Source organism: Homalodisca vitripennis, chromosome 1, assembly GCF_021130785.1.
Source record: "Homalodisca vitripennis isolate AUS2020 chromosome 1, UT_GWSS_2.1, whole genome shotgun sequence".
In the NCBI taxonomy this organism is placed as follows: Eukaryota; Metazoa; Arthropoda; class Insecta; order Hemiptera; family Cicadellidae; genus Homalodisca; species Homalodisca vitripennis.
In genome coordinates, this window is record NC_060207.1 from 66,834,365 (window position 1) to 66,861,857 (window position 27,493).

General features: G+C 32.9%; 1 protein-coding gene across 2 annotated transcripts in view; it reads left to right on the top strand.

Moving 5' to 3' along the window:
- The window catches only part of LOC124363811 (FYVE, RhoGEF and PH domain-containing protein 6-like), a 40,277-nt gene that overhangs the window by 3,914 nt on the left and 8,870 nt on the right, over positions 1-27,493 (top strand). For both annotated transcript variants that reach the window (XM_046819078.1, XM_046819084.1), the window contains exons 2-10: positions 2,924-3,024; positions 3,959-4,089; positions 5,356-5,577; positions 5,857-6,043; positions 7,162-7,325; positions 7,960-8,093; positions 14,937-15,096; positions 21,656-21,742; positions 23,783-23,851. In XM_046819078.1, coding sequence (XP_046675034.1) covers positions 2,925-3,024; positions 3,959-4,089; positions 5,356-5,577; positions 5,857-6,043; positions 7,162-7,325; positions 7,960-8,093; positions 14,937-15,096; positions 21,656-21,742; positions 23,783-23,851 — 1,254 coding nt within the window. In that variant the 5' untranslated portion in view covers position 2,924. The remainder of the gene's footprint in view (positions 1-2,923; positions 3,025-3,958; positions 4,090-5,355; positions 5,578-5,856; positions 6,044-7,161; positions 7,326-7,959; positions 8,094-14,936; positions 15,097-21,655; positions 21,743-23,782; positions 23,852-27,493) is intronic.

Genomic DNA, 27,493 nt, shown 5'->3' on the forward strand with positions numbered 1-27,493 from the left:
AGCAACTGTAAGCTTAAAATTATCTTAAGTAACAAAGTTAAATGATGCTTAAATCACTTAATTAACAATACACTTTTAATTACTTCTTTTTAACAAGAATGGACAGTACTAATATTAATGCAGGTAAAATTTTTGAACTTAACTTACCCATATGTTGTATGTACTACTTACTACGAACATAATATTGTATTGCTCTTATTTTCAGTTATGTTGCGTGTTCTTCCAGATGTGAGTTCCAATGGAGTCACTTTAGGTACTATTTTTTTGGCAGTTATCCAAGCAAAGCAGTATCATTTCTTTGACAGTTGAAAGACAGATTTTGGTCCAGAAGGATGAAAGAAATGCACCAAAACATCATTGTTATCTTCACTTTTGTCTTCAGCTTTTCTAAGCCCCCACTTCATCATATACAGTCAATAAAGTCATTATTTGTGAAAGATGACAGATTTGTAAATAATATTGAAATCTGATGGTCATCAAAACTCGAGCCTTTGGAAGTAACAAAACACCCTAATTGATTGTTACTTAAGGGAACGTATCGGTGATAGCCTCTTATACCTTTTACTAAGAAATTCCACTCGGCTTACCCACCATAATCGTTTCCATAAATACAAAGCCTATCCGAAAAGTAACAGACGCTTTGAAATAAAAAATTACTAACTGAAATAGCAACATTTTATTATATACAGTTAAAAGCTACACTCTTAGGCTATTTTTCAACATAATCTCTGTTCAAATTGAGACTTTTATCATAATGTGACACAAGTTTTTCGATTTCAACTTGGTAGAAATTTGTCACCTGAGATCTTAATCACTGATTAATGCCAGCGTGAAGTTCAGCGTCACTATTGAAGAATTGCGTTGTGAGCTGGGTCTTCATCACTGGTCGAATGGATTTTTAGTGTACGATTGGCTGTATGGGAATGTGCATTGTTGTTGAAAAACAAAAGTTTTGAGCTCAATTTTTCCCTACGCTTGTTTTGTATCGCTCACCATAGCTTCTGCAATGTTAAACAGGACCTCTGTGTATTGATCCTTGTTCATGGAAATCAACCAGAATCACACTCTTAGCATCCCACAAAACAGTTGCCATAATCTTTCTCGCTGACAGTTTGGAGACATTTTCTTGGTTTTTTTTGGAGAATATGTGTGTCTCCATTCTGTAGACTGTATTTTTGTTTCACAATTAACATGCTTCACCCATGTTTCATCACCAGTAATGATACTGGAGAAGTTCGTTACCGTGTCATATTCAACAAGGAAAGTTAGCGATGTAGCAAATCTTTTTTTGCTTCCCTAAGTATTTTTGGAACCCACTTGGCACAAAATTTATGGTATCCAAGCTTCCCTACATTAATTTCATGAAGTATAAACTTTGTGGGAAATGTTCTGAGAGTTCAGTCATTGTGAAGTGGCGATTTTCACGAACTTTGTCATTGATTTTCAACAAAATCTTCAATCACTATGCTGGGACGACTGCTATGACTATCGTCATGAGCATTGGTGTGGCCATTTTTAAAGTCAATACACCACTGCCTTACTCTGCTTTCCCTCATTATTCTATTTCCATAAACTTCAAACAGTTTGTGATAGATTTCAATTGGTTTATGGTTTTTTGCCAACAAAAACCTTATCACTGAACTCACTTCAGAAGTGGTGGGATTTTTAATTGCAGCACACATTTTAATTAATAATTCAAAAGGGCCTTGAAGAAATTCAGGATCATTCTCAACATTTTTTGTTTCATATTTAGACTATTTTTCTACAAATATTTTTTATGCAAAATTTGTATATAGAGCCTGGTCAGGAATTAGTTTAATGTCCAAGTTTTTACTCTTGAAAAGGTGTTCTATTAGTATTTTATGCAAACCATTTTAAATTTAATTGGCTTTTTATGTTGACCAAATGGGTCACAACATTTCCTCCCAAAAAATGTGGTTGTACTTGTTTAAATATTTATCTCTGTGGTAATGGTAAATATTAGTAATTTAATTTGAAATTCTTAATTTTAGCAAACATTGTTCTTAAGTTGGCAATTCACCCACCTTAATCACATCTTCAAGCACTTATTTCTTGTGGTATTGTTTACGACACTGTTCACTTATTAGTTTACCCACAAAACAACTCATACTGAATATTTAAACAATCAATTATTCTTGAAAACTAATAATACTAATAAAGGTCAATTTAATAAAGCACAATAATGTAATGGAAAACTGCAATTCCAAAACTAACAGGACATGTTACTAGTCAAATAACTATCACCAACTGAGCCTCATCTATACCAATCAATGAAGATTAAGGGGGGTGTTAAATTTTTTCTGAGTTTTTAAAGGAAGAGTTGACTGACTTTCTGGCATAAGAAAATTAAAAATTTTGAAGGTTATTTTATGCTGAACACACTATTTTTAAAATGATTCTATAATCTCTAAAAATGACTTGTTAAATATTTATTTTTTTAGCTAACTGTGGAAGATTAATATATCAATTATAAAATAGAATTTGTATTAACTTTAATAGTTAAATGTGAATAGAAAAGTTTAATAAAATACTTTTAATGCCTTTTCTAAGATATTTTAACTTGGCCCTGTCTTATAGACAAAGTTTTTATTAACTTATCAAATAGCAGTACATGGATTTCAAAAATATAATAACCACACAGGTGTTGAATGACATAAATTTCTTTTCTTTTTATTTTCATACGTCATAAGTTGAATTTGTTTCTCCATGTTATAATAATATTGAGTGTTATTTGGATGATTTTGAGGTGAAAATCAAATGGATTGTTTGAGTGAGCTGGTGTCATTTGGGTCAAGATAATCTGGAGAGTTTAGGGTCATCTGTTAATTAATTCTAGAGAACTACTTGTTTAAGCCTACACCTAATTGAGAATTAATGAAGTTAAAAATATTGCAATTTGTAGAATGGAATCGTTGACAAGCACTCCTCAGCCAACCCTAAGCCATGAGCTGCGAGCACTCATTAATCAGAGGAATATATTGACTGCAACATCCAAGGCCAAAGGTGAGTAAAAATATTTAATGCTGTATGCCTGTGGTTTCTTTCTCTTATCACTTCTAAAGAGTTAATTTATTCTAGAAGTTTAAAATTATGTATTTTCTTAGATAAATGGTCTTAACCACACATAAATCTGTCTTTCATATTTGTATGTAAATACAGAATATTGTAAATGTCTAGAATATGAATTGTGTCACATTGACTAATAATTAGTATACAAGTTTATGGTCTATTATCTACAAACTTTAAAAAACTGCATTTTAAAGATTTATTGTTAAACTGTGCTGTTAACAATAAACATTTAAAAAATACTTTTTAATTACACTAACATATTAAATAGACGCAATGCACTATTCTTAACATAAATAATAATATTTTTGATTCCATAACAACGAGAATAACTAAACATAGATGGTCTAAAACACAAACGCAGGGAAGCAAAGCACTCGGTTTCCACTTGTGTCTTGTAAAGGAAATAGATCGGGCAGTGAAAGAGGGAGTGACAGTAGGTGTGGTCGAGCTCCTCCTCCTCTCTCCCCCTTTGCGCAAGAAATCTTTGTGCAGGTCGCTTTTAAAGCGGCCAATCTATAGTTTTAAATTCATAGTATATTTTTAACACTGTGACGGAGTTTGTTACTATCCACACACACACACATGCAAAACTTACTTGCAACCTTAATTTGCTTCTGCTCAGACATAGTCAATGAACGTTAATAGATGGTTTTTAAGGTTCTATTTTTTAAAGTATTCATCCATAAATATTTATTTGCATTTTAAAACATCTAAATCTTGATCACTTTACTTTTAATAAGTATAGAAATGTTAAGAAAAACCACATAGACGTATATTAATACTTGTGGTTAATTAATACTTATTGTGTATTAATAATAAGTTCAAAATATTAATGAAAAACATTTCACCAATGAACATTTTTTTACAGTACTAAATGAATTGGATAAACAGATTGAAGAAAACAAAACCAAGAGGCAGATGTACCTGAGAAATAGAGTTGTGGAAGAGATATTCACTTCAGAAAGTTCATACCTACACCAGTTAGAAATTATAATGAAGGTACCAGTAGTTTTACTCTGTACAAAACCTATAATTAGACGAATTACATATTTTCAACTCCTATGTATGCAATCATGTTTTTCATAAAATGTGTATATGTACAAATTTTGAACTAATGTCTATCTATATTATGAAACATTTGAATTTTGTACAGCGAAAAAGTTTGCAATTGTGCAAAAATCAAACCAATAATTTTAGGAGTATTATAGCAAAATAGCTGTGACTTTCAAAGGGATAATCAACCCCTTGAGTGTCAATTAATGTATCCAAACTTAGCTCTTGAAGATATATTACACTATACTTCTCTTAGGTCATGGCTTTCACCTAAGAGTTCTGGTTCACACCATGTTGAAATTACTAAACAGAAGGTGAAATGGAGTTATACTCAACATTCACATTGATAAGAAAATTGAAATGTTTGGGTCTTTTTGCCTTGCTGTGGAGATCTAGCTTCATTCAATAGATAAAAAAACATTTCCTGAAGTCATTCACAAAACTGTACTTACCCATTTGAATTATCTTCATGCAGAAGTCGTGGGATGTATTTCTGGAATTGGATTGTCTTAGATACTGGGGTTGTGAAAAGATTATCACATTAAAATTTGTATTACATACCCAGAGAATTTTGTCTATAATGTCTCTTTTTTATCTGGTGGGGGAATGTAAAATTTTCTGTACTGTATGAGTATCTGTATGTCTATCCAACTATCCAAAGGACATCTCAAGAATGAAATGAGCTATAGATTTTAAATTTATTTTGTTATTATTTTAAAACTGAAACCAAACAGAAATTAAAAATGAGGAAAACTCATTTTAAGAAGGAAGTTAATATATATATATATAACATACGTGAGGCAAAGGTGGGAACCAAGCACAAATTTCTAGAATAAAAGCAATAATAATTAAGAATTAATATTAATTTTATTCAAAGTCTAATAAGTAATGTTTACTGTATAAATACACAAAATAGTTATAAATATCAAGGAGTGGAATAATTCAGTAAAATATCTGTAAATATAAAGAATTTACCTTTGCTCAGGTTCAAAACGATAATAAAAACTATTTTAACAATGCATTCAATGGATGTCTGTAGAAAGTACAAGAATGTTATGATGTGGACTGTGGGTTTTTAATATGTTAAGTTATATTATACTATGAATTGTATAAAAGTTAACAACAGTAAATGATTGGTTAATATTCTTGATATTAGTTTTTAAGTTTCTTAAAATAACTCATAAATATTAATTTGTGTGATTTTATTTTCAGTATTTTAAAGAGCCACTTGATTCCTCTGATCTTTTGTCTCCTGTTGCCAAAAAAATATTGTTTGGAAACGTTGAATCCATCTACAGAGTCAACGGTGAACTGGTAAATGAACTCAAGACTGAAGGGAACAATATTGCAGCAGCATTTATGCATTTGGCTCCATTTTTCAAACTGTATTCCATGTATATATATGAATACAAAAATATTCTCTCGTTACTTGAGGTGAGCATGGTTTATTTATAACAGAATTGTTGTTTGAAATTAAATCTTATTAGTATGGAACTGCAAAATACTTTAAAATGTCATATAAACGATTTTTTAAATTAGGCCTATTATTAGTAACAAAGCAACTATGACAAGATATAAAATATTAGTTAAATATGATGCTAAATATAAATTATAATTTGATTTAACTCGGATTGAATTTCATATTTGTAACGAACCCCATAAATAATGTAGCTAATTTTATTACAAATTTTTTCTTGGCTGTTTTATATACAGGAGGTGTCAAAATCCAACCCCAAACTGAGTATGTGGATAAAGAACCAAGAGTCAAGGCCTGAAGTAGCCAACAGTCTAAGTGCATTGCTGATTGTACCAGTCCAGCGGTTACCGAGGTATCGTCTGCTGCTAAGTCGTCTTCTAAGCTTGACACCTGCATCTCACCCGCACCATTCCACGCTTGTCGGTCAGCACAACAATTCATCCATTATGCTATTTTCTTTTATTCTGCTATCTGTTAACGTTATCAGATATTCCGTTTATCCTATGAATTCAACTATTATAGTTCTGAAAATATTATAAAAGAAAAACATCAATTACACAGTCTGAACGATGTCACAGCATCCAAGACCTAGTTCAAAACAACTTCATTGAATTTTAGTTTATTTTAAAAACTTTTGTAAAAGCCTATTGTAAAATTATTGTTGTGTTTACATTATTATATAAAGAACATTTTTCTTAACAACTTAAAATATTTAAAAATAATTCGTATGGTTTATCTATTATAGAAGTAAAATTGTGATTTTGTATAAAAATCAGCTAACAATTTTCCTTGGGTATTTTATGCAATGACTTTGATTTTAATAGGAATATACCACCAATATTATATAACCATGCAAAAAACAGTATGATTCTAAAAAGATTTATATAATAAGTTAGTATATGATATTAATAATAATTATCAACTGAAAATGAAACGTACTGTGATGGTAAAGAGTTGTGGGTGTTGAGCATTGCCTGGAAGTAAAACATTTTATTTTATTATTATTTTGTTATCTGTCAATTGTTTAATTCATTATTAATTATTAATTATTTTATTTTATTATCAATAAGAATCATCAATTCAAATTCTTTCATTTTATGTAGATAAATGGTATCAATTTATCTCCTGTCCTTTGTTTTGTCATATTTTAAATCAGTTTACATAATGTTACAAGCTTGATTAATTAAATTGTATTAAGATCATATATTATAAATTTATTGAATCTATAAATGTTGCACAAACTTGAATTAAATATTACTCTGTTCAAACAATTTAGTTGTTATAAATTTTAATAATTAGTATTTTATCTTGAGTATAATTTATTGATGACACAACAGGTAAGTCCTTATATGTACTTTTAGACACCTCACAATATTTCAGATAAATATGAATAGAGATTTATTTAATAGAATTAAATGTAGCCTGTTAATATTTAAGATTCACTGATTTCAAACGTATGTCATTGCCTAATAGTCCAATTATTAGACAAGATTTAAAGTTTTGTGTAAAGCTTATTATTGATTAAGCTTATTGATTGACAGAAGCTGTAAAGGAGGTGGAGAAGGCAACAGCTCATGTTGACAATCTGGTAGTGGAGCAGGAGGTGCAGGAACGGCTGTTGACTCTGCAGCAGTGTCTGGTCGGCTCCAAGCCTTCCATTGTTGCCCCCAACAAGAAACTTCTCAAGGAGGGAGTTCTCATGACGGTACGTTTATATGTAAGGTTACCAATTAGGCTTGCCCTGGACATTGAGACATAGATCTAACACATGGTTATAACTTGTGCACATTATCTAAGGCCGATCCCCTTTTAAGCCTCATTCTGCCTGTCCTCATGGGGCACTGGCCTGTATGAGGATCTTATCAATCAGAATAAGAGATAGGGTCAATAAAGTACAATGTCGATTTTACTGATAAAAGGCGCAAAGAAAGGAAAAGTTCAAAAGTTTGTAAATGTTTGCTTGTTTTAAAATCTGTTGTTAATGGATGATGTGATGACAAAGATTTGTGTTTCTTGAGTGTATGTGTAACATTTCACCAATGTCATTTCACACCTGTCCATTGAACTTTTGTTTTTAGTATCACACAGCTTATGGCAAATATCTTAATCATTTTATCCTTATTGCAACTGTCTCCACATCCTCAGGATTTTAAGGCTACTTTGGAGAATTCTAGTGAATGATTGTCTTTGGAATAAATATATAAAAGTCAAATTAACAAATAAAATATTACTAAGTTTGCTATCCTTTTTAATCTAGTGAGAACAACCTTGATCTAGTGTTTCATTTGGTCAGCATTTGTGTTTGAACTCTTAGTTTATAAAACATGTTATGTTTGCAGATAGGAAGTCACAGCAAAAGCCAGAAGGGTCAGCGGAATTATGTCATCCTTCTGTCTGACAGCCTACTCTTCTGCAAATTCACCTCTAGAGAGAGAGCCAGATTTGGACCTCCAGTGAAACCTGGCTCTTTGCGGTAATAAATGCATAATTTTTCAAAATAGGTATTAATTAAAAACATGTATATATAACTGAAATGTTCACCATTTAAAGTTTGCTGTTAGATTGATAGTTTCTAAGATCATATTTGTGGCCCATTAAAAATATGATAACCTATGCATTGTTTGTAAGTGTTATTAGTAGTCAATTTGTTAGCTAGAAACACTCAAATTTAAGGAATCTGCACAGTTCACGTTGACTTTCCCCAGTTTCCCTCCCAAATTGATCAACCTAAGGGACTTGCCGCACTGTGGACAGGGCATCACTCCAGGACTCGGTAAATCAGTACAGATGTTCCTCAAATGAAATACATTTGAGGAAAATATGCAAGATTTGCTATACTGGAATATCAGTTGAGAAGGACTGTACGAAGGCTAAAAACATATGCTGTGTCCCAACCAATCTAACTATCTTAACTAAGCTGGTTTTGAGGATACAGATAGGTGAACACTTCACATGTTACCTGGACAGTGGTGTCTCTTTATTAACCCTTTGAAGAGTATGAGTTTTACCAGGAGAATAGTAGTAATGTACCGGTATGTCATTCATATACTGTCCAAATAAGCTAAGATGTACGGGTACGTCTTTCGTGTTTAAATTGAGCAAGTTTTTGTTTTTTTCATATTGATAAGGGTTTTTGATGAGGACAGTTAGTACAGGGGAACAAAAGATTGTTATTTGAGAAGTGTGGGTAATGCATGAGTCACCACAGCTGATTCAGTAGCATGGTGTGGTGCTCAGCTCTGGCGCGGGTGCTGCACCATGCTCTCTTACTCAGATGTTGTCGACTGCTAGCGCAGTATCATGTAGTGCAGAGTCTGTTTGTCATTTGGTGCGAAACTTTGGAGCAATATTGGCGGAAAGTGTACACAGTGTCATGTGCAGTAGCCACTGTCTGTTTATTGTTTGGTGCTGTTCAGAGATGTAGAATGATTTTACTTTCTCACTGGTTTAAGTACTTTTACTGCTTGAATATGAGTTTCTATGAGGGTAATGTACATTCTGATGAAATACGTGAACTTTTGTACGGTGTCAGTGAGAGTAATCAGCTTGCTGAAAATAATGAGAAGATATTGCAATCTGGTGATGATGTTTTTGGTGAGGCTGAGGACTATGCATATGATACTGTTATTAGTGATGTATTAAAAAGTAATAATGAACCTAGTGAAAACGAGCAGAACCAAACAATGTTAATACATAAACAGAATAATGTGGTTTGTGTTCATTGAATCATAATGCTGATAGATTTGAACTGTTAATTCGAAGACATTTTAATTGGATAAAAGTAAAGCTGGTCTCATCATTGATACTACTGGATCAATTTATTTATTTCATGATTTGTTGGACTATAATCTAGTTTCACATATAACAGAAGAAACAGATAGATATGTACAACAGCAAGTAACTGATAATGCTCTGTCTAAGTTTTCAAAGGTGAAGTGTTGGGTAAAAACCAATCCAGATGAACTGTATTGTTTTTTTTGTAACTTATTTTATGTCTCATTGCAAAAAACATTTTTACAAGTTGTACTGGTCCACTGACTTCTTGTTGGAAACTCCCATTTTTGTTTGAAGGTTATTTTTGACGATGGAAGGATTGTGAAGGAAACAGGATTTTTCCGGACATACACGGAATACAGGTCACAATACGTCTTCATTCGTCTACTGTATTCCATAGTTCAGTTATAATGATTAGTGTTTTGTATAGTTTTTTATTAAGTGCATGGTTATAGAGTTAGTGAAGTTGACAAACAACATGGTGGTTGTGATTCCTGACCTAGGTGTGCCACAAAACTTTGGTAAGATTTGTTTATTTTAACCTAGTTTGTAATTATGTATTAGGTTAGTTCTTTACCTGAAGAATAGATCAGATTGCAGATCTCGAAACATAGTGTTACTGATTTCTTGTTTCACTGAACGATGGCAAATGTCCGGAAAAATCCTGTTTCCCTCCTATTTTTCGTACAATTCTCAGCCAAGATAGATTTTTACCCCTTTTAAGAATGTTACATTTAGGTGACAATTCACTTGAAAATGGAGGTGAGAAACTATAAAATCTGTACTGTCATTGAAACTTTAAAAAGAAACCTTTCTTCCAGTTATGCTCCAGATCAAAACCTAGTGATAGATGAAAGCCTAATCCTGTGGAAGGGCTGCAGCTTGGCTTCAAACAGTACATACCTTCTAAGTGTAAACGCTTTGTAATTAAAATTTTTGTCTTATTTGACAGTGATACCGGCAGTTGGATTTCCTTGTCTATACATGGAAGGGGATCAACTACAACTCAGAGTATAACAAATCACAAAAAGTGATTTTCAGCATAAGTGATTCAGACTCTTGTGCAGCCCTATCTGGAAAATTGAATATCAATTGTCATGTACTGTTTGTTGACAATTGGTATTCATATCCTGCGTTGTTTGAATGGTTGAACATGAACATGACACCGTTGCGTGTGGTACCGTCAAAGCCAACCACAAAGGTCTATCGTGCTTGCCAAAAAAATGGAGAAAGGCCAATATGTAGTCTCGAAAAGTTGCTTGTGCTGAGAGAAGAAACAAAGCTAAAACCAAACTCAGTAGTTTATTACTCCAAAGACTTGGGTGCATTAGATCAGCGGTTCCCAAAAGGTGGTCCGCGTACCCCTAGGGGTCCACAAAGCTCGTTAAGGGGGTCCGCAGCGAGGTGGTAATAAAATAAAAAAAAAACTTTCTATTAAAAGTTATTCTATAATTTTGATTTTTTTAAAGTGTTAAAATATAACACTAAACAGATATTTTAGGTATGCGAGTAAATACGATCAGCGTAGTTTGTAAGTCCATAATGTGAACTGTGACAAGCTTATAGAGACATCATTACTGGGTGAGTGACGGAGCGATAGTACGAGAGTGAGCGGCGAATGACGCTGATATACATTTCCCCACTCCAGCGAAACCGCTCCTAACCGGTTTGTCAGCCATGGGCATTGACCCTGCTCCCCACTACGCGCCGTCGCTGACACTCGCAGTCGCTCACGTGATCTCTCAGAATAGATTCAGTTGTACTGTGTTGTACGTTCAGTGGTACTCAGTGTTGTTGTCTGTTGATAATTGCATTTATGTAACAACAGTTATTTTAATAATAGTTTAGTTTAGTGTTTAGTAGCCAAAAGTAACAATGGATCGTTGGTTAATTAGTGCCAAGTTAAAAAGGCCAATATCTGACGTGGAAAAGGAAGAGCATCCTTCATGTAGTACTGCTATGGTCGATGAAGTGCCCAGCTGTGAACAGCCCTGTACTAGCTTAAGAAGCGTGAGTAAAAAATTAGGTACCAGGAAAAAAATAAGAAAATACAATAATGAATATTTGGAATTAGGTTTTACATATATTGGTACTGAAGATAATCCAAAGCCACAGTGCGTTATTTGTTTAGAAGTTTTGTCAAATGAAGGCATGAAACCTGCTAAATTGCGACGTCACCTTGAAACAAAACATCCTGAATCTAAAACTAAGTCAGTAGAGTTTTTTTCAACCTAAAGCTAAACGAGTTAAAAAAATCTAAAAATATAATTAAAAAAAGGTATTGTAGGTCTAAATGTCAATGAAAATGCAACATTAGCTTCTTACCAGGTTGCTGAGCTTATTGCAACTTCTGGCAAGGCACACACAATAGCAGAAGAACTTATTATCCCTGCTGCTGTAAAAATGTGCAGAATTGTGCTTGGAGATCAAGCAGCTAAAATGATCAGCTCAATTCCATTATCGAACAATACAGTTCAAAGGCGAATAACAGATATGTCTGAAAATATCCAATACAATTTATTTATGAAAATATCTAATAGCGACATGTTTGCCTTGCAAATAGATGAAAGCACGGATATATCCAAGAAAGCTACTATGCTAGTTTTTGTCAGATTTATTTTCGAACATCAATGTTATGAAGATTTTTTGTTCTCTTGTGAACTTATGCATACAAAAGGTGAAGATATTTTTAATGCTATTGATAAGTTTTTTTCCCAACACAATATTAAGTGGGATAAATGTGTTTCTATTACAAGTGATGGTGCTGGAGCTATGTCTGGCTACAAAACAGGATTATTGGGCATATTACAAAAAGTCGCACCACATGTCCAATGGACTCATTGTTGCATCCACAGGGAAGCACTGGCAGCGAAAAATATGCCAGTAACACTTAAGACTACCTGTGATGAAGTTGTTTAAGATAATTAATTTCATTAAATCACGTCCCCTACAATCCCAGGCTGTTTGAAGCGTTATGCAGAGACATGCAGAGTGAGCATATTCAGCTCTTGTTACACACGAGAGATTAGGTGGCTCTCTCGGGGAAAGGTACTTGAGCGGTTTTTTGAACTCAGAGATGAGGTTCGTGTGTTTTTCTCCTGGAAACACAATTTTCCAATCAACTGAACGATTTTAATTGGCTATGTAAGGTTGCTTACCTATCAGATATTTTTGGACACTTAAATGAATTAAATTTAAGTTTGCAAGGATTTTATGTGGATATATTCAGAGTGGAGGACAAGATTGCAGCAATGAAACAAAAAATTTGAACTTTGGTCCAGAAGAGTTGAAAAAAAATCATTTACAAACTTCCGATTACTACAAATGTTTTTAGAATCTAACCAGGAGCAGTTATCAGAAAATGTCAGAGAAGAAATATCGGCCCACCTTAAGACTTTAGCAACATCATTGAAAGAGTATTTTTCCAGAACCAGATTCTAAGAACAGTTGGATAAGAGATCCCTTTACTACTATGGACATTGAAGAACTAAATTTAATTGAAAAAGAACAAGACCAACTCATTGATTTATCAAGCAATGGCACCCTTAAAAGTACCTACAAGGACGAAACACTCATGGAGTTTTGGTTGATAGTGCCAGCGAGACCACAAGGAGTTAGCTTTAAAGCCTTAAAACATTTAATACAATTTTGCACAACATACAAATGTGAACAGGCGTTTCTCCACATTATGCTATATGAAAAACAAAATATCGGAATCGTCTCAATGTGCATGACGATTTTCGTTTAAAAGGTCTCAAACTTGCGACCTGATATGAAAGAAATTCTGGACAAAAAAGATAGATTTCATCTTTCACACTAGAACTAATCAAAATCATATAAAAAAGTGAAAAAAATCTTTTAAAACAATTCATAATATTATAAAATTAAATTGATAACAATTTAAAATTATGTAAAATAAAATTATGTAATGTAAAATAAAATTTCATCTTTTTTAAATTTAATGTGTGCCCACTTATTTGTTTCCTAGCTAGGCAAACGAACGTTTTTGGCATTTGGTTTAATACTTTTAAAAAAATATTGGATAATAATGTAAACACAAGAGTGCAATAATTACTTTTCAGTTTATGCTGTATCCATCGTTGGTATATATCCAGTAAGTATAAATAATATAAATATATTACAAGTACATTATGATATATATATATATATATATATATATATAAATATATATATATACATATCCGTTTGTTTAAGTTATTAATAAATACCCACTTACCATACATTCAAAATTACTTTTAGGGGTCCCCAATGGTTTGAGTTATTTTCAGGGGGTCCTCAACTCGTTAGAATTTGGGAACCGCTGCATTAGATCACACTGATATGATGATATTATTCAATGATTCCACACAAAAAAGACTAAGTGGTACAGAAAAGTATTTTTCAGTTTACTAGACATCACCATACTGAATGCGTTCTTCATGTGTGGTTGATGAATGCATCAACAAAGGTTCATTTTTTGTAATTTAAGATGAAACTCATGAGACAGATTTTTGAAACCAACCATAATCCATTGTGGGTACCAACTGTGGGTAGCAACAATCATCCGACAAGCATCCTCTGCGTCTGACAAGACCGCCACTTTCCATGTCCATTCCCAAATCGTGAGGAACAAAACCGGAAAGTCTAGAAACGATGTGCGTTCATACACAAATATTCAAGAGAATAACTAAAAGATAGTATGAGTGTCCAGACTGCAATGTTTCCCTCTGTGTATATCCGTGTTTCTCAGTATTTCACAAGAAACACTTTTGAACATTTTGATTTTTTACATTGTGTGCTTTTTTAAGACAAACATAAAAAAATGTATATTACAAATATTGATGTTGTAACTCAATAAACTTGTTTTAATTTAAGTTTTGAAAAAATTCTACTCCTGAGTGTATTTTTGTTATGTCTATTGATATTACTTCTGTGAGAAGTGCTGGTGGTGACGTACCGGTATGTCATTACTCCTGAAAGAGTTAATAAAGAATAGCAGCAGCTAACTGAAGAAAATAGTGATGTTGGTTGAGGTCATTAAAAAAAACTCATAGGAAAATTGTATATCAATGTAATGTGAATAAAAACATCTTGCAACAAAGATTTTAAACAGTCCAGACTCTGAATTAATTTTAAACCTAACACCAGTTTTGAGTTATTTGAGGTATTACCAAAATGGCAATTGAAGTTTACAATCTCTAAACATATATAAGCTCAGTTTATGTTCACTCATCTGTCAAAAAAGTATTTATTATTTTACTTTAGGGTTAGTTGTATACTGTTACATTATTTATAGTTATTGTGATGTATTATTATGTGTATTGTTTAGACAAAGATTGAAAATTAAATGGTAATTAAATATATTTGAATGGTATTGAATTACAAATACACAGTAGGAAGAGAACAAAAACTCCATACAAAGATGTTCAGTTCTGTTGGCCATGAAAAGGAAAACCCCTGCTTTCTACATATATTTACCATTCTCTTGCACATTTAGTTTCTTCACTCACGTCACAGTTGGAAACTCTTAACAATTGCTTAGGTGTTGCTGTATTCTACCCATCGGCAAGTGTAGTGTCCAGACTGTCTTGAGTCAAGGGATGTTCACTCTTTCTTGCTGCAACAAGAGCTTTACCATCTACTCTGATGTGAAGGAAGAAGTAATCTGTTGGGTTGAAGACATCGAGGGTGCAATTTCACAGGTAAATATCAGTCTGCGTGTCCACCTATTTAAGGTCATTGTAACATTAGAGAGAATTGAAGTTCCTAAGGTTTAAAAAGAAAATATATTTTTTATACACGTCTAGAGGCCACACTTAGCTTCACCAATTGTGATTCCAACTGCAGACAGGAACCTTTACTTAGTTTCAACCCATTCCAAAACATTGTTAAAACCTGAGATATTTATGAGAATAAGTCTCTGTTTTCATACCCTGTTTCTTCCCACTGCATCTGGCCCAAATGTTCAAATTTGGATATTATGGAGCACCATTACATTCATTGATGTAAGCAAATGTTTTCAATTTTCAGCCCATATCTAAGCTTTGGTATCCAATAATTACAAAGAGCGTTGAGTTACGTGAATGATGTAGAGGTTTTCTACGAGTTCTTATGATTGATTATGAGAGCACGCAAAATAACTTGTTGTTTAACATTCTGAGAGTAATAAAAATTTTCATAAAAGTATTGTGGGTTTTCGACATTAGGCTGTGATATTTTCAAAACTATATCTTAGTGAGCCTAATAGATAAGAAAAACATATTTACAAAACTCCATGTGAATCCGTTTTGTAGTTTCAGAGGGTCATTTACCCAGTTTGGGGCAATCCTAATGTCGAAGACCTTAAATTTTCTGTTACACACTTATTATGTAATAAATGGAGGGGCTTTATGTAGTTTTAAAACGGAAATAGGCATATTTTAGGTATATATTATTACAGTATCCATAGTTAAGACTGTTAAGCAAAATTGCATATTGTTTTTAATTAGGCTTTGCGCATGTATGAGGACGTCTGGTTCAAATAAATTATATTTATAATGTCATGGTTGAGTTTGAATTTCTTCCCGATCAAGAAAAAAAATTAGAAATATATATATATATATACACACACACACACACACACACACACACACACACACACACACACACATACACAGATTTGTGAGGCCTACTTCGGGCATAAAGCATCTACTTTCAGCCATTGTCATTTTCTTCTGATTTGAGGTATATCTGGTGTCATAGTTCAGTTGTCTTGTTTTCCCAATGAAGAAAAAATATATATTTATATACACATGTCTCAGAAGTCCACTTCAGTCATAAAGCATCTACTTTTGGTCATTATAATTTTCTTCTGGTTTAAGATATTTCTGGTACCATAGTTGAGTTCGCTTTGTTGCCCCAATCAAGAAATATAATATAAGACATTCTAAAAATCCTGCTTTGTAAAAAAAACAATTGGGATGGATTTGATAACAGCCTTTAAACCTGTAGCATAAGAAAGGTAGTAACTTTGCCTTAGATATCAGCATTACACTTCTAATCAAGTACTGCGTATTGAATATTTGCTAACATTTACAGTCAAAAGTTTATTTTTACTAAATCTTTCAATTTTATTATCTGGATATCCTCTGTGCTCAGCAGTGGTTACAGAAAAGGTTGAAATAAGTGTTGTTACTAATAAGCATACTCTATACTTTCGAACTTAAATGTAAAATAATTTTAAATGGTACTTAAATTAACTAATCATATGATTTTGTTGTTACATTATAATGTTCATAAAGAATAGATGATTACATTTAAACAGGCTTTTTCGATTAATAACATGTGTATGCTGCAATACATTTCTTATGGGAGTTTTTGCAACATTAGAGACCAATGGGACAGGCCATAGTGTGCCTCTAGGGCACAAGATAAATGTATGCACTAAATTTCATATTTCTACCTTTCGTGATTTTTGCTAGGCGTTGATGAGTCAGTCAGTCAGGACATATCTTTATATATACAGTAGAAAGTAAAATTAATAAAAAATTGAGAATTTCCTTTATTATTTTTTATCATTTGAGATAAGTGTAAGGTATTAAACTCATTTAATCTGTATTGGCGACCACCACTTGGTATGAAATGTTGGAAAAACACTCAGAATCTTCAATTCAGTCTCGTTCTATTTGGTTTTGGGATCAGATATGATTGATGCAGATGAATTGATGGAATCTTAGTCACTCAGTTTTTTGGCAGTAATTAACATTATGACATGTTTTAAATAGAATAAATATGAATGTTCTAGTGCTACAAATCATGACAAAATGTCAAATGGATTACATGGAATTTCACTGTTGGTGGGCATAGCCAAAAGCCTAATAGATGGCATAAGCATTGCATTCTAACAGATGGAAAATTACAGTTTTTCTCACAATATTGATATTAAATGTTCGTCTGATTCTACAAGATCCTAATGAATAGTAGAAACATACTGATTGAGATTAATAATGAAGAGGTTGAAAAACAAATTGGAAATGGGTTAATGACTATACTTGCTATAAACAGAATCATGAAAGTCCATCAATGTCTCACTAATGGTTATGCATACAAGATTTTCAAGTTGTGCACAAGTTTATTCCAAATTATGTTTCTAATAATGTCTTGTTTCTTTGTAAATGATGAATGAATTAAATAAGCTATTTATTTTTACATGTAAAGTTAATACCATAAGATCCTTTCTTACATTTATTCTGCATCCATAAAAATAAGTACATAGTTATTTGTAAGCAAGAAAACAATACATAAAACATAAATATACAACACTTAAATTACAAATATTAAAACCAAAATTAAGGAATTAAATTTTATTAAAATAAAAGTCCTATTGCTGTTTTGATATATTAATATGTAGAAATAATAAATACATAAGTATTAAAATTATACAAATAACAGTTTCTTCGTACATATACAAATTATAAAATAATACTCTTCTTTGTAATAAATTACAAATGACTACTTCCAATAAAAATAGGAAATAACATAATGTGATAACAGTTATAAAAAACAAAAATTAACAAAATAATAAAAGGAGAGAATAGCCATTACACTAACCAACAAAAAAAAAATCACCTCAAACTATGTCACTCTATTTATGGCACTCTCGGACCCCATGACTGTGGCCATATGCTGCAAGATGTAAGTTTTAACAATTGAAACAAATTGATCCATGTTCTCCACACATTTTATGGAGGTTAATTGTAATAAATTGTTAATACAAGGGTAATTCGGAAAGTAAGATCCGTTTTTTTATTTAAAAAAAACCACAACAGATTTTTTCAACAAACTTGTTTTATTGGATTCCTGACATCAATCACTATTTTTCTACATAATTTCCACTTTTGTTTAAACACTTGTAATAACGATCTACAAGTTTTTGAATGCCGGTGTCATAGAAGTCGCCCGCCTGCGACGATAACCAAACTTGTACTGCTTGTTTCACCTCGTCATCAGTGTCGAAGCGCTTCCCGCCTAGGAACTCTTTTAGGTAGCGAAACAAGTGGAAGTCGCTTGGTGCCAAGTCTGGGCTGTATGGCGGGTGTTCTAGCTATTTCCAACCAAACGATTTAATGAGATTTTGGGTTTGGTTGGCAGAGTGGGGTCTGGCATTGTCATGCAGCAACGAAACTCCAGCTGTCAATAGGCCACGTCGCTTGTTCTGTATTGCTCGTCTAAGGTTAGTCAGAGTGTTGCAATAAGTGGCCGCATTTATTGTTGTTCCTCGCTCCATGAACTTGACTAGCAATATCCCACGTCTATCCCAAAACACTGTCGCCATAACCTTGCGTGTGGACAATGTTTGTTTTGCTTTCACTTTAACCGGTGACGTCGAGTGACGCCACTCCAACGACTGGCGTTTCGTTTCTAGGGTTATGTGGGAAACCCATGTCTCGTCACCCATCGCAATGTGGTCTAAAAGGTTATCACCTTCCTGATGATATTGGATCAAAAATTCAAGAGCAATACCCATTCTTCTTTTTTTGTGTTCCTCAGTAAGCAGCCTGGGAACCCAACGTGAGTACAATTTGCGAATTTCAGAAACAATTTTAAACAATGTGGTTCTACTCAAGTTTGGAAATTCTATTGCTAATGAAGAAACAGTGAATCGCTGATCTTCATGAATCTTTTCATCGACGGCTTTCACCAAATTTTCGGTGATCACTGACGGCCGACCAGATTGTGGTTCGTCATGGACATTTTTCTGTCCGTCTTTAACCCATTGCCATACCTCCCATATCTGTCGGTGCTGGGCCCTGTTAGGCCAGCAAATACTACACAAATTGTAGTGTTTTAGATAAATAACCGTACAAATAGTAAATATTAACATATTTACATAAAACTTTTACTAAATTGTTCAGATTTACACTGACTTTTATATAGACACATTTACAAATTATTTAAGAAAAATCTTTTTTTATTTTTAATAAACAATTTTACAATTATATATTTTGAAACATAAATTTTTAAAGCAAATGTTTTTTTTCTACATTGAAAATTATTTATCTATATATATAAAAATGAAACTGTTCGTGTGTAACAGCATCACTCACAAACGGCTGGACGGATTCGCCTAATTTTTTTTTTAATTTGTTCGTCTTGATCTGTAGAAGGTTATAGGATACTTTTTATCCCTTTCCCGATTCAGGATTCCGCCCCACTGGTTACAGAAATACCCGTAAGAAATGCATTGCAGCAAACATATGTTATTAAGTGAAAGAGTCTTTTCAAATTTTTAATCAGCTGTTCTTTGTAAACATATATAATGCGACAAAAAAATATATTTATATATATAAATTTCTTTACACTTATAGTTTTAAAGCATAGAGTAAGCTTAAGAGAAACGACAAATTTTGTTTAAACTGTTTCTGCAATCATAATATATAAAAATGAATGTTTGTGTGTTTGTCCTTTATAGACTCAGAAACTATTGGACCAATCACTATGAAAATTTGTATTTTTCTATGTAGAAGGTTTATACGCAATGCCCATTGATGTAACTAACCACCAGGCTGTACTGCAAGATATAAAAGTTATCAAAGCGCCTGCACATTATAAACTGCAATTACAACACAGTAGTTACGTATATTAAAATATCCAAACACTATTTGAAGGCAAAGAAATATACGGGCAAAGCTTAAGAGACGCGTGCGAAGCCGCGGGAAACAGCTAGTGCCCTTTAAAAACTAATTTATTTTATAAATTAAACATACTTTTATGCAAAAATAGGGCACAAATGTTAAGGTCACCACTAGAAACTGGTTCACAATCGATGTCACGTTTACGCCTTTCAATAACAATAGATTCTTCACTTTCCTCAAATTCACTATCTTCTAATTCACTTCCAAACAAAATTATTAATCTCAAAATCACTTCTTATATGTTTTTGACTTATTTTGAAACTCAAAATAAAATGAACGTAAACAATAACATAACCTTGTTAGCGCGAACCGGCAACTAGAGCTACTGAATTGTGACGTAGACGCCAACACAGCTGTCCGCTGCTCTCAGCTGACCTAAGCTGTTGCATTGTTTATACTTTATTGTTCTCATCAATGACGTAATTTATTTCGTATACAAAACCTTTTTTTTAATAGATAAAGTAATGTAGATTAACAGACAAACATTAATTTTTATGTTTTTGTTTGTATTAATAATATATATTGGATTTTATTAACGTATTACACGAGATAACTCGTAGTTGTGCATATGGGTCCTTTTTTCATACTACGAGATAACTCGTAGTTGTAGGCCAACGGGTTAAAAGCTCTCACCCACTTCCGCACTTTGCTGTCACTCATTGCATTTGGACCGTACACTTCACTTATCTGTCGATGAATATTTGCTGCTGAAACGTTCCTTGCTGTCAAAAACCGTATCACAGACCGTATTTCACAGTCGGTGGGACGTTCAATAGTTTTAAACATTTTGAAAAGGCACAGACAACAGCAGACTACAACGATTTCACTGCAAATGGCGTCGTTCTGCGCGCAATGCATGCCGGGAGTCAGGGTGCATGCACATTTCGCTGCTAGCTTACTGTTTGTCTGGTTAACGCGAATCGGACCTTACTTTCCGAATTACCCTCGTAGTTTTAAAAAATGTTATAATATTCATGTATTGTGACACTATTCATTGTATCATATGTGCAATATGAATAAAGATGTTTTGATTTGACGTGACTTGAAGTTAAAAGGAAATTCTACAACAGCATGCAGCTACAACAGATAATTTACTATATGTTTGTTCTATGATTACAAACCAGTGTGGGTGTTCCTTGCAACTTTTTCAACATTGATAATTTAAAATCATCCAGAAAATATCTTGGGAATTCAGTCAAAAAAATGTAAAATAGTAAAGTAAAATTCAGAAGTTGTCACAACATCCAATTATAACATTGTAAGTTGTACATAGTAAGGTGAGATGTGTTCCTCCAGGAGATGGTCACGCAGGGCAAGAAATGAGGGAAAGCCAGTGACTTACGAAGAACAATATCACATGTTCATGTGTGTGAGAACATGCCAACATATTTTAAAGAAATTTAAATTGATATACTTTTAAGAATAAATAAAATAACTTACTTTACATAAAACATAAATTACCTAGTAACTTTTTAATAGTTATAACAGGTGTTTGTTTTATGTAATCCATTTCAGTAAAATTATAATATTATATATTTTGTACAAATGTCCAATAATATTAATGTAATTTAATTTTTTGTATTTACAGTATCAAGACAATGAAAAAACACTGAGAACAAAACGCTCTGGCTCACGACACTCTTTGCTTCTAAATAGAAAGAGGAAGTGTCTTAAAGTAAGTAATTGAACAATAAAATCAAACAACAAAAATTAAATTACTTAACATTCACATTTAAATTATCTATATGAAACAAATAGTATACTATTGCAGTCCTTGCCAAAAATCCAATAAATAATTTGTTTCTACAAATTACAAATAATTCCAGGAATTTTGGGCCTAGCTAGTGTAATATTTAATATGTTTATTTATTCTTTCAATTTTTTTGTAATTATTTTCTGAGTAATTTAATATTCTATTATTATTAATTTCTAATTGTACACCAATAAGTATCATATTAACTTAAACCCTACTGTTATTCTAATCTAATTCCAGCTTATTATTTTCAGTAACTTACTACTAACTGCTATAATGCAATTGTGAATATTCAGATTTTAAAATCGTAATACTCATTGTAAAGAATCTAAACTACACTACTGAGTGTATCAGATCACATTGACCATTCTCTTTCTGTAGTTATTCAACAAATTAAAATTAAAACTTTATTCAAACTATATCCAATATTGTTATATTCTCAAAATGGCACTTTTTAGGACAAGGTCAGTCTAGAATTATTTTCAAATGTCTCATAGGTTGTGCGGTATTTTATTTTAAAGATCTCTTAAACCCTAATTATTTTGCACAAATAATTTTAAAATTAAATTATTCTTTATTTTAAGGTGCCTCAAAAGACAATCTTTTAGTTTAAATAAAATATTTAAGAAACTAGATTTTTCATTTTATTTTATTATAACTCTTTCTTTCATTGTTTAGCAAATTATGTCTTTATAAAATCATAGAACTGGTAGTTTGAAACTAAATACAACAAAAACTCAATTGATATATTTCTCTGTTAAAGCAATGAATACATAATTCATATCCATGGGACAGAGGGAGCTGTAGCAAGTAAGAGTACTAGATTCTTATGAGTAACAATTGATACGGAAAACCTGAATAAGAAAAGTCATTTCCAGAATTTTCAGTTAAAACTGAGCACGGCTAGTTATGTTTCGTAAATGACATAAAAAGAAAAACGCAAACTACTAACAATTAACCTCAAAATATTCAAAAGACACCGAGAAGTAGTTGTTGAAGGTTTTTATAACGACCCCTTCCACTAACCAGCTAACTATAAGTGACAACGCCTTTGATTGGCCTCCAACTATTAAATTAATTACAAGGTCAGAGAGAACAAAAGTCAACTCTCATAGTAAACCCGTTAAAAATAGACTACAAAAAACTTGCTGTCTTACTGTTTCAGCCTACATCCACTGACCCTTTCTTGAGAAATGACATAATTTAATTGACCTACATTTTGACATCACTAATTAAATTCTAAAATATTTTCACACATAATTTCTCCCATCATTATTTAGTAAATAAATTTTAAATGACCTATGTAGCAAATGTTACAATCTGCGACCTCATAGGACAATTCTTCCAACGTTTAAAATTTTAGAAATTCTGCAGTCAAACAATTTGGGATCTAAGATTTTTTTAAATTCTCACTTTTGAATTTTTCTCAATACTCTTACTGATTAAATATATAAATTTAACAGATTTAATATGTTTAATTTTATTTGTTACCTTTTGATATCCCTGGTAGCTGAGTGGCTTAAAATACCAGTGACCAGAGTTTGAATCTGGTTTTGGCCTTGATCATCAGAGCTTAAAATGAAGTAATGAAATAAATGTTACTGAGCAAGAATGCCAGGTTATTCTAAAAATCTCTTTACTTGTAAAGTCAATCCTGTTGAAAAAATATATTTATAGTGAGTATTTAATCCTAAAACTTATTAATTTTGTATTGTAAATATGTAACATGTATGGACAAGATTAAGAAAGTTTTGTAAATTGAATTTGAGTCATTGGGTTTTGAACCTTAATATTCATGCTATAAACATTTAGATGGAATAAAATTACTTACAAAGATGCAGATGCTCCACAGAAATTTTTAATTGTGATAACAATATTTTGACATAGTGAGAACTGCAACACTTTAAGGTAGTAAAATTCATTGTTTTTGAACCTTACTGATAGTTCCTTACTCATTTGCAGGAGAATGAGTCCACAAAGGAAATTCCTAGCCCAGCTAAAAGAGTTAAAGTGTGTGATCCAAATGTGCAGGTAGGTTGAACGAGTGTGAATATACCGGGTGTATCAAAAAGAATGACCTGATATTGTACGGTAATAATTACAAAACATTAGGCGTGCGGGCAAAGAAAGCTGTGTATTTGGAATGGGCGTGGCCTAAAGTTTCATAAAATCGCTGCTAGATGTCGGTCAGTGCGTCTTCTTCGTTTCGTCAGTCTGAAGTAAAATGGCGTCCGCTCAACAAAAGGCGTTTTGTGTGTTGCAGTTTGCCAAGGATGAATCAGTTGTTTCGGTCCAGCGTGCTTTTCGTCGTCATTCGGCATTGATCCGCCTTCACCTAAAAACATTCGTCGATGATATCGCCAATTTGAAGAGAAAGGGTGCTTGTGCAAAGGTAAAAGTTCAGGCCGACCTCGCACTTCTGACGAAATGGTGGAAATAGTTCGGCAAACGTATGAGCGCAGTCCACGAACGTCTACTCGCCATGCAAGCAGACAACTGGGTATGCCCAGGCAGACTTCAGGCAGACTCTGGTGACTTCATTTTCCAACAGGATGGAGCTCCGCCTCACTGGCACAACAATGTTCGGCAGCTTCTCAACAACACTCTGCCCCACCGCTGGATAGGGCGCACGGGACCTCGAGACAATGCCCTTCATTCTTGGCCTCCAAGATCACCAGACTTGACCCCATGCGACTTTTTCTTGTGGGGATATGTGAAGGAAAAAGTGTTTGTTCCCCCTCTAACTCATGACAACGAAGAACTAAAGAACAGAATAACTGTCGCAATAAGGTCTGTGAACGCAGATACGTTGTGTAAGGTTTATGAGGAATTTAGCTATCGTCTGGATGTTGTTCGTGCTGCTGCTGGTGGACATATAGAACATTTGTAATAACATACCTAAAACTCTAAGATTTTGTGAGTATTTTGCAATAAATATTATTTTTGTAGTACATTTTTAGCAATAGATATTGAGTTTTAAAATCAGGTCATTCATTTTGATACACGCTGTATTATACTTTATATCTGTGCCAGCTGCGTAAAGAGTGTTAAGTCCAAAATTGGTCAAAATGAGTTTAATTGCTCACACCTGCATGCAGAACAATGATATCTATGTTTGTGTATAGGGTGATAAGTCCAATTTCACATAATAAAAAGGTTATTCACTTGTGCGCCAATGGTATAAGTAAAAAGTGAACAATATTGATTGTGTTAAAGTGTGTTTAGTCCATGGTCACATTTTACTCAAACTATACTGCTTAAGGTCCTATTTGTGTTTAGTGTGTTAAGTCCAAGCAATTTGTGCTTTAACGCACTATTCACTATTTTATTTATTAAATTAACACACTTTACACTGTTTAAAAGCCTGATTTGACTACTTTAGTTTTCAGTAGTTGAAGACTACTGGAAAATGAATGACTACAACAAAAGATGTAATTACATAGCAGCCTTGATAGAGGTATCTGAACCTAAAAGAAAAAGGGAAAGGAAAGATGACAGTGATAAAGTTAGAATGGCTACCGTCAAGTACCATGTTGAAGTTGAAGGTAACAAACAAGTTGTTTGTAAAATTTGTTTCTTAAAAGTACTTGGTGAAAATCGACGGATGCTGGAGATTGTAGTTAATAAAAAAGGGCGTCTTTTTTAATCCAACCAGATGCTAGAAGAAAATTTCCAAAAAACCACTTTAGCTCAAGAAGGCAAAAGACAAGGTACGTGACTTTCTTCTTAAAATTCCAGCTTATGAAAGCCACTATTCGAGACGAGATTGTGGTAAAAAGTTTGTCGCTCCATTTTTGACAATAACAGCATTGCATGAAGAATACAAAATCACTTTACTCGAAGCCAGTACTAATCCAGTGAGTTTCACAAAATTTCGTGAGGAGTTCCATAACTTGAACTTGAAAATAAAAAAACCCCAAAAATAGACACTTGTTCAAAATGTGACAGACTACAAATGCAAATAAAATTTTCTTCGGAGATGAAAAAGGGTCATATTTAAAAGACAAGAATTGTCACCTTGAAGATGCAGAGTTTGCATATGAATCTAAAAAGTTAGATAAAGAAAAATCCAAAGTTGACCATACCACTAAAACAGTGACATTTGATTTGCAGCAATGCCTGCCAACTCCTCTAGTTCACAATTCTGTGGCTTTCTATAAACGCCAACTTTGGACTTTCAACCTAACACAGTCTACGACTGCACTGAAGGCTTAACTTTACTGCTACCTTTAGCATGGAGGTATAGCTGGTTGAGGTGCTAATGAAGTGGGTTCATGTATCTATTCGTTCATTTCGGAAGCTACAAAACCTGATGTGACATGTTTGACAATGTACACAGATACATGTGAGGGCCAGAACAAAAAACACACACATAGCTGCTATGTGTATGGTGACCCTACAGAATTCGCCAGGACTAAAAGAAATCAACCATAAATTTTTGATACCTGGGCATACGCACATGGAGTGTGACACATCTCAAGCTCTAATTGAAAAACGTAAAAAAAACCTTTCATGGAAACATTCACCACCCCCACGATTGGAGCCAGCTAGCTTATACGAAGTACCGGATCAAAAGCATCCTTTTATTGTAAAGGATATGAATGAAGAAGACTTTTTTGACTTTGCTAAGCTTTTCAAAAGTGATCTCCAGCAGCGTAAGCAAGATGTTGTAGGAAAACCGTTTTCAATTGGAGGAATGTGCAGTGGTTGAAGTACCTAAAAAAGTGAACCTGGAATCATTTTCTACAAAACTTCCTTGGACCCCAATCAACCATTTCAATGTATAAGTTTTAAAAGGAGATGTAATGAAACCACTTTTGCAATGACCCCTAGTCTACGTTACAAGGGCCAAAAACCCTATCCCTGAAAAACAACAAGAAAGACCTCCTTGACCTATTACCTTTTATTTCACCTGTGTTTCACCAATTTTATAAAGACCTGAAGACTTCACAGGAAGCAAAGGATACCTATCCAGATGACATTCCAAATGAAGAAACTGAAGAGGCAGTACCATTAGTTGTAAAAAGGAGGAAAGCACAAAATCCATAAAAGAAGAAAACATGTGATCAAAACGAAAAGAAATAAATATAAAAACAATCCGCCAAAGGAAAGGGTTAATGGACATTTACAAAAAATAATTAATTGTTTGAATATTATTAATTCACTGCTCTGTAAGATTAGAGAATTGTTAACTTTTTTACAGCTATTCCTAAACACAAAAAATTAAATTTTGTCAATTTACCAATACGTTTGCCAGAGTAAAAACTTTTGTGTTTGTATAAATATTTAATCTAGCCTTTGACTTAATTAAACAATATACTACTTAAAGTTTGTTTTTTTAACCCTACAAACAATTGAAATATTTAAAGACAGTGTAATAAAAGTTTACTGTTTCAAATCGCAGCTTTCTTCTAGTGTAAAATAAGTTAAGTCCATGCAATTAGTGTAAACCGTGTTAAGTCCAAGTCAAAAAAGTTTTACATTTTTTTCTAATAAAAGAAAATATTGTTATGTTATTTTGAAGTATAGTACGTTTTAAGGTAATACACAAACTAATATTTTAATGAAAATAGGAGGTCCTGTAGGAGTAAAATGTCCACAAACTATTTAAAAGTGTAGTTTCAGATTTACTTGAAAATTTCAAACGTGAATATCTCAAAACTATGTTTTTGG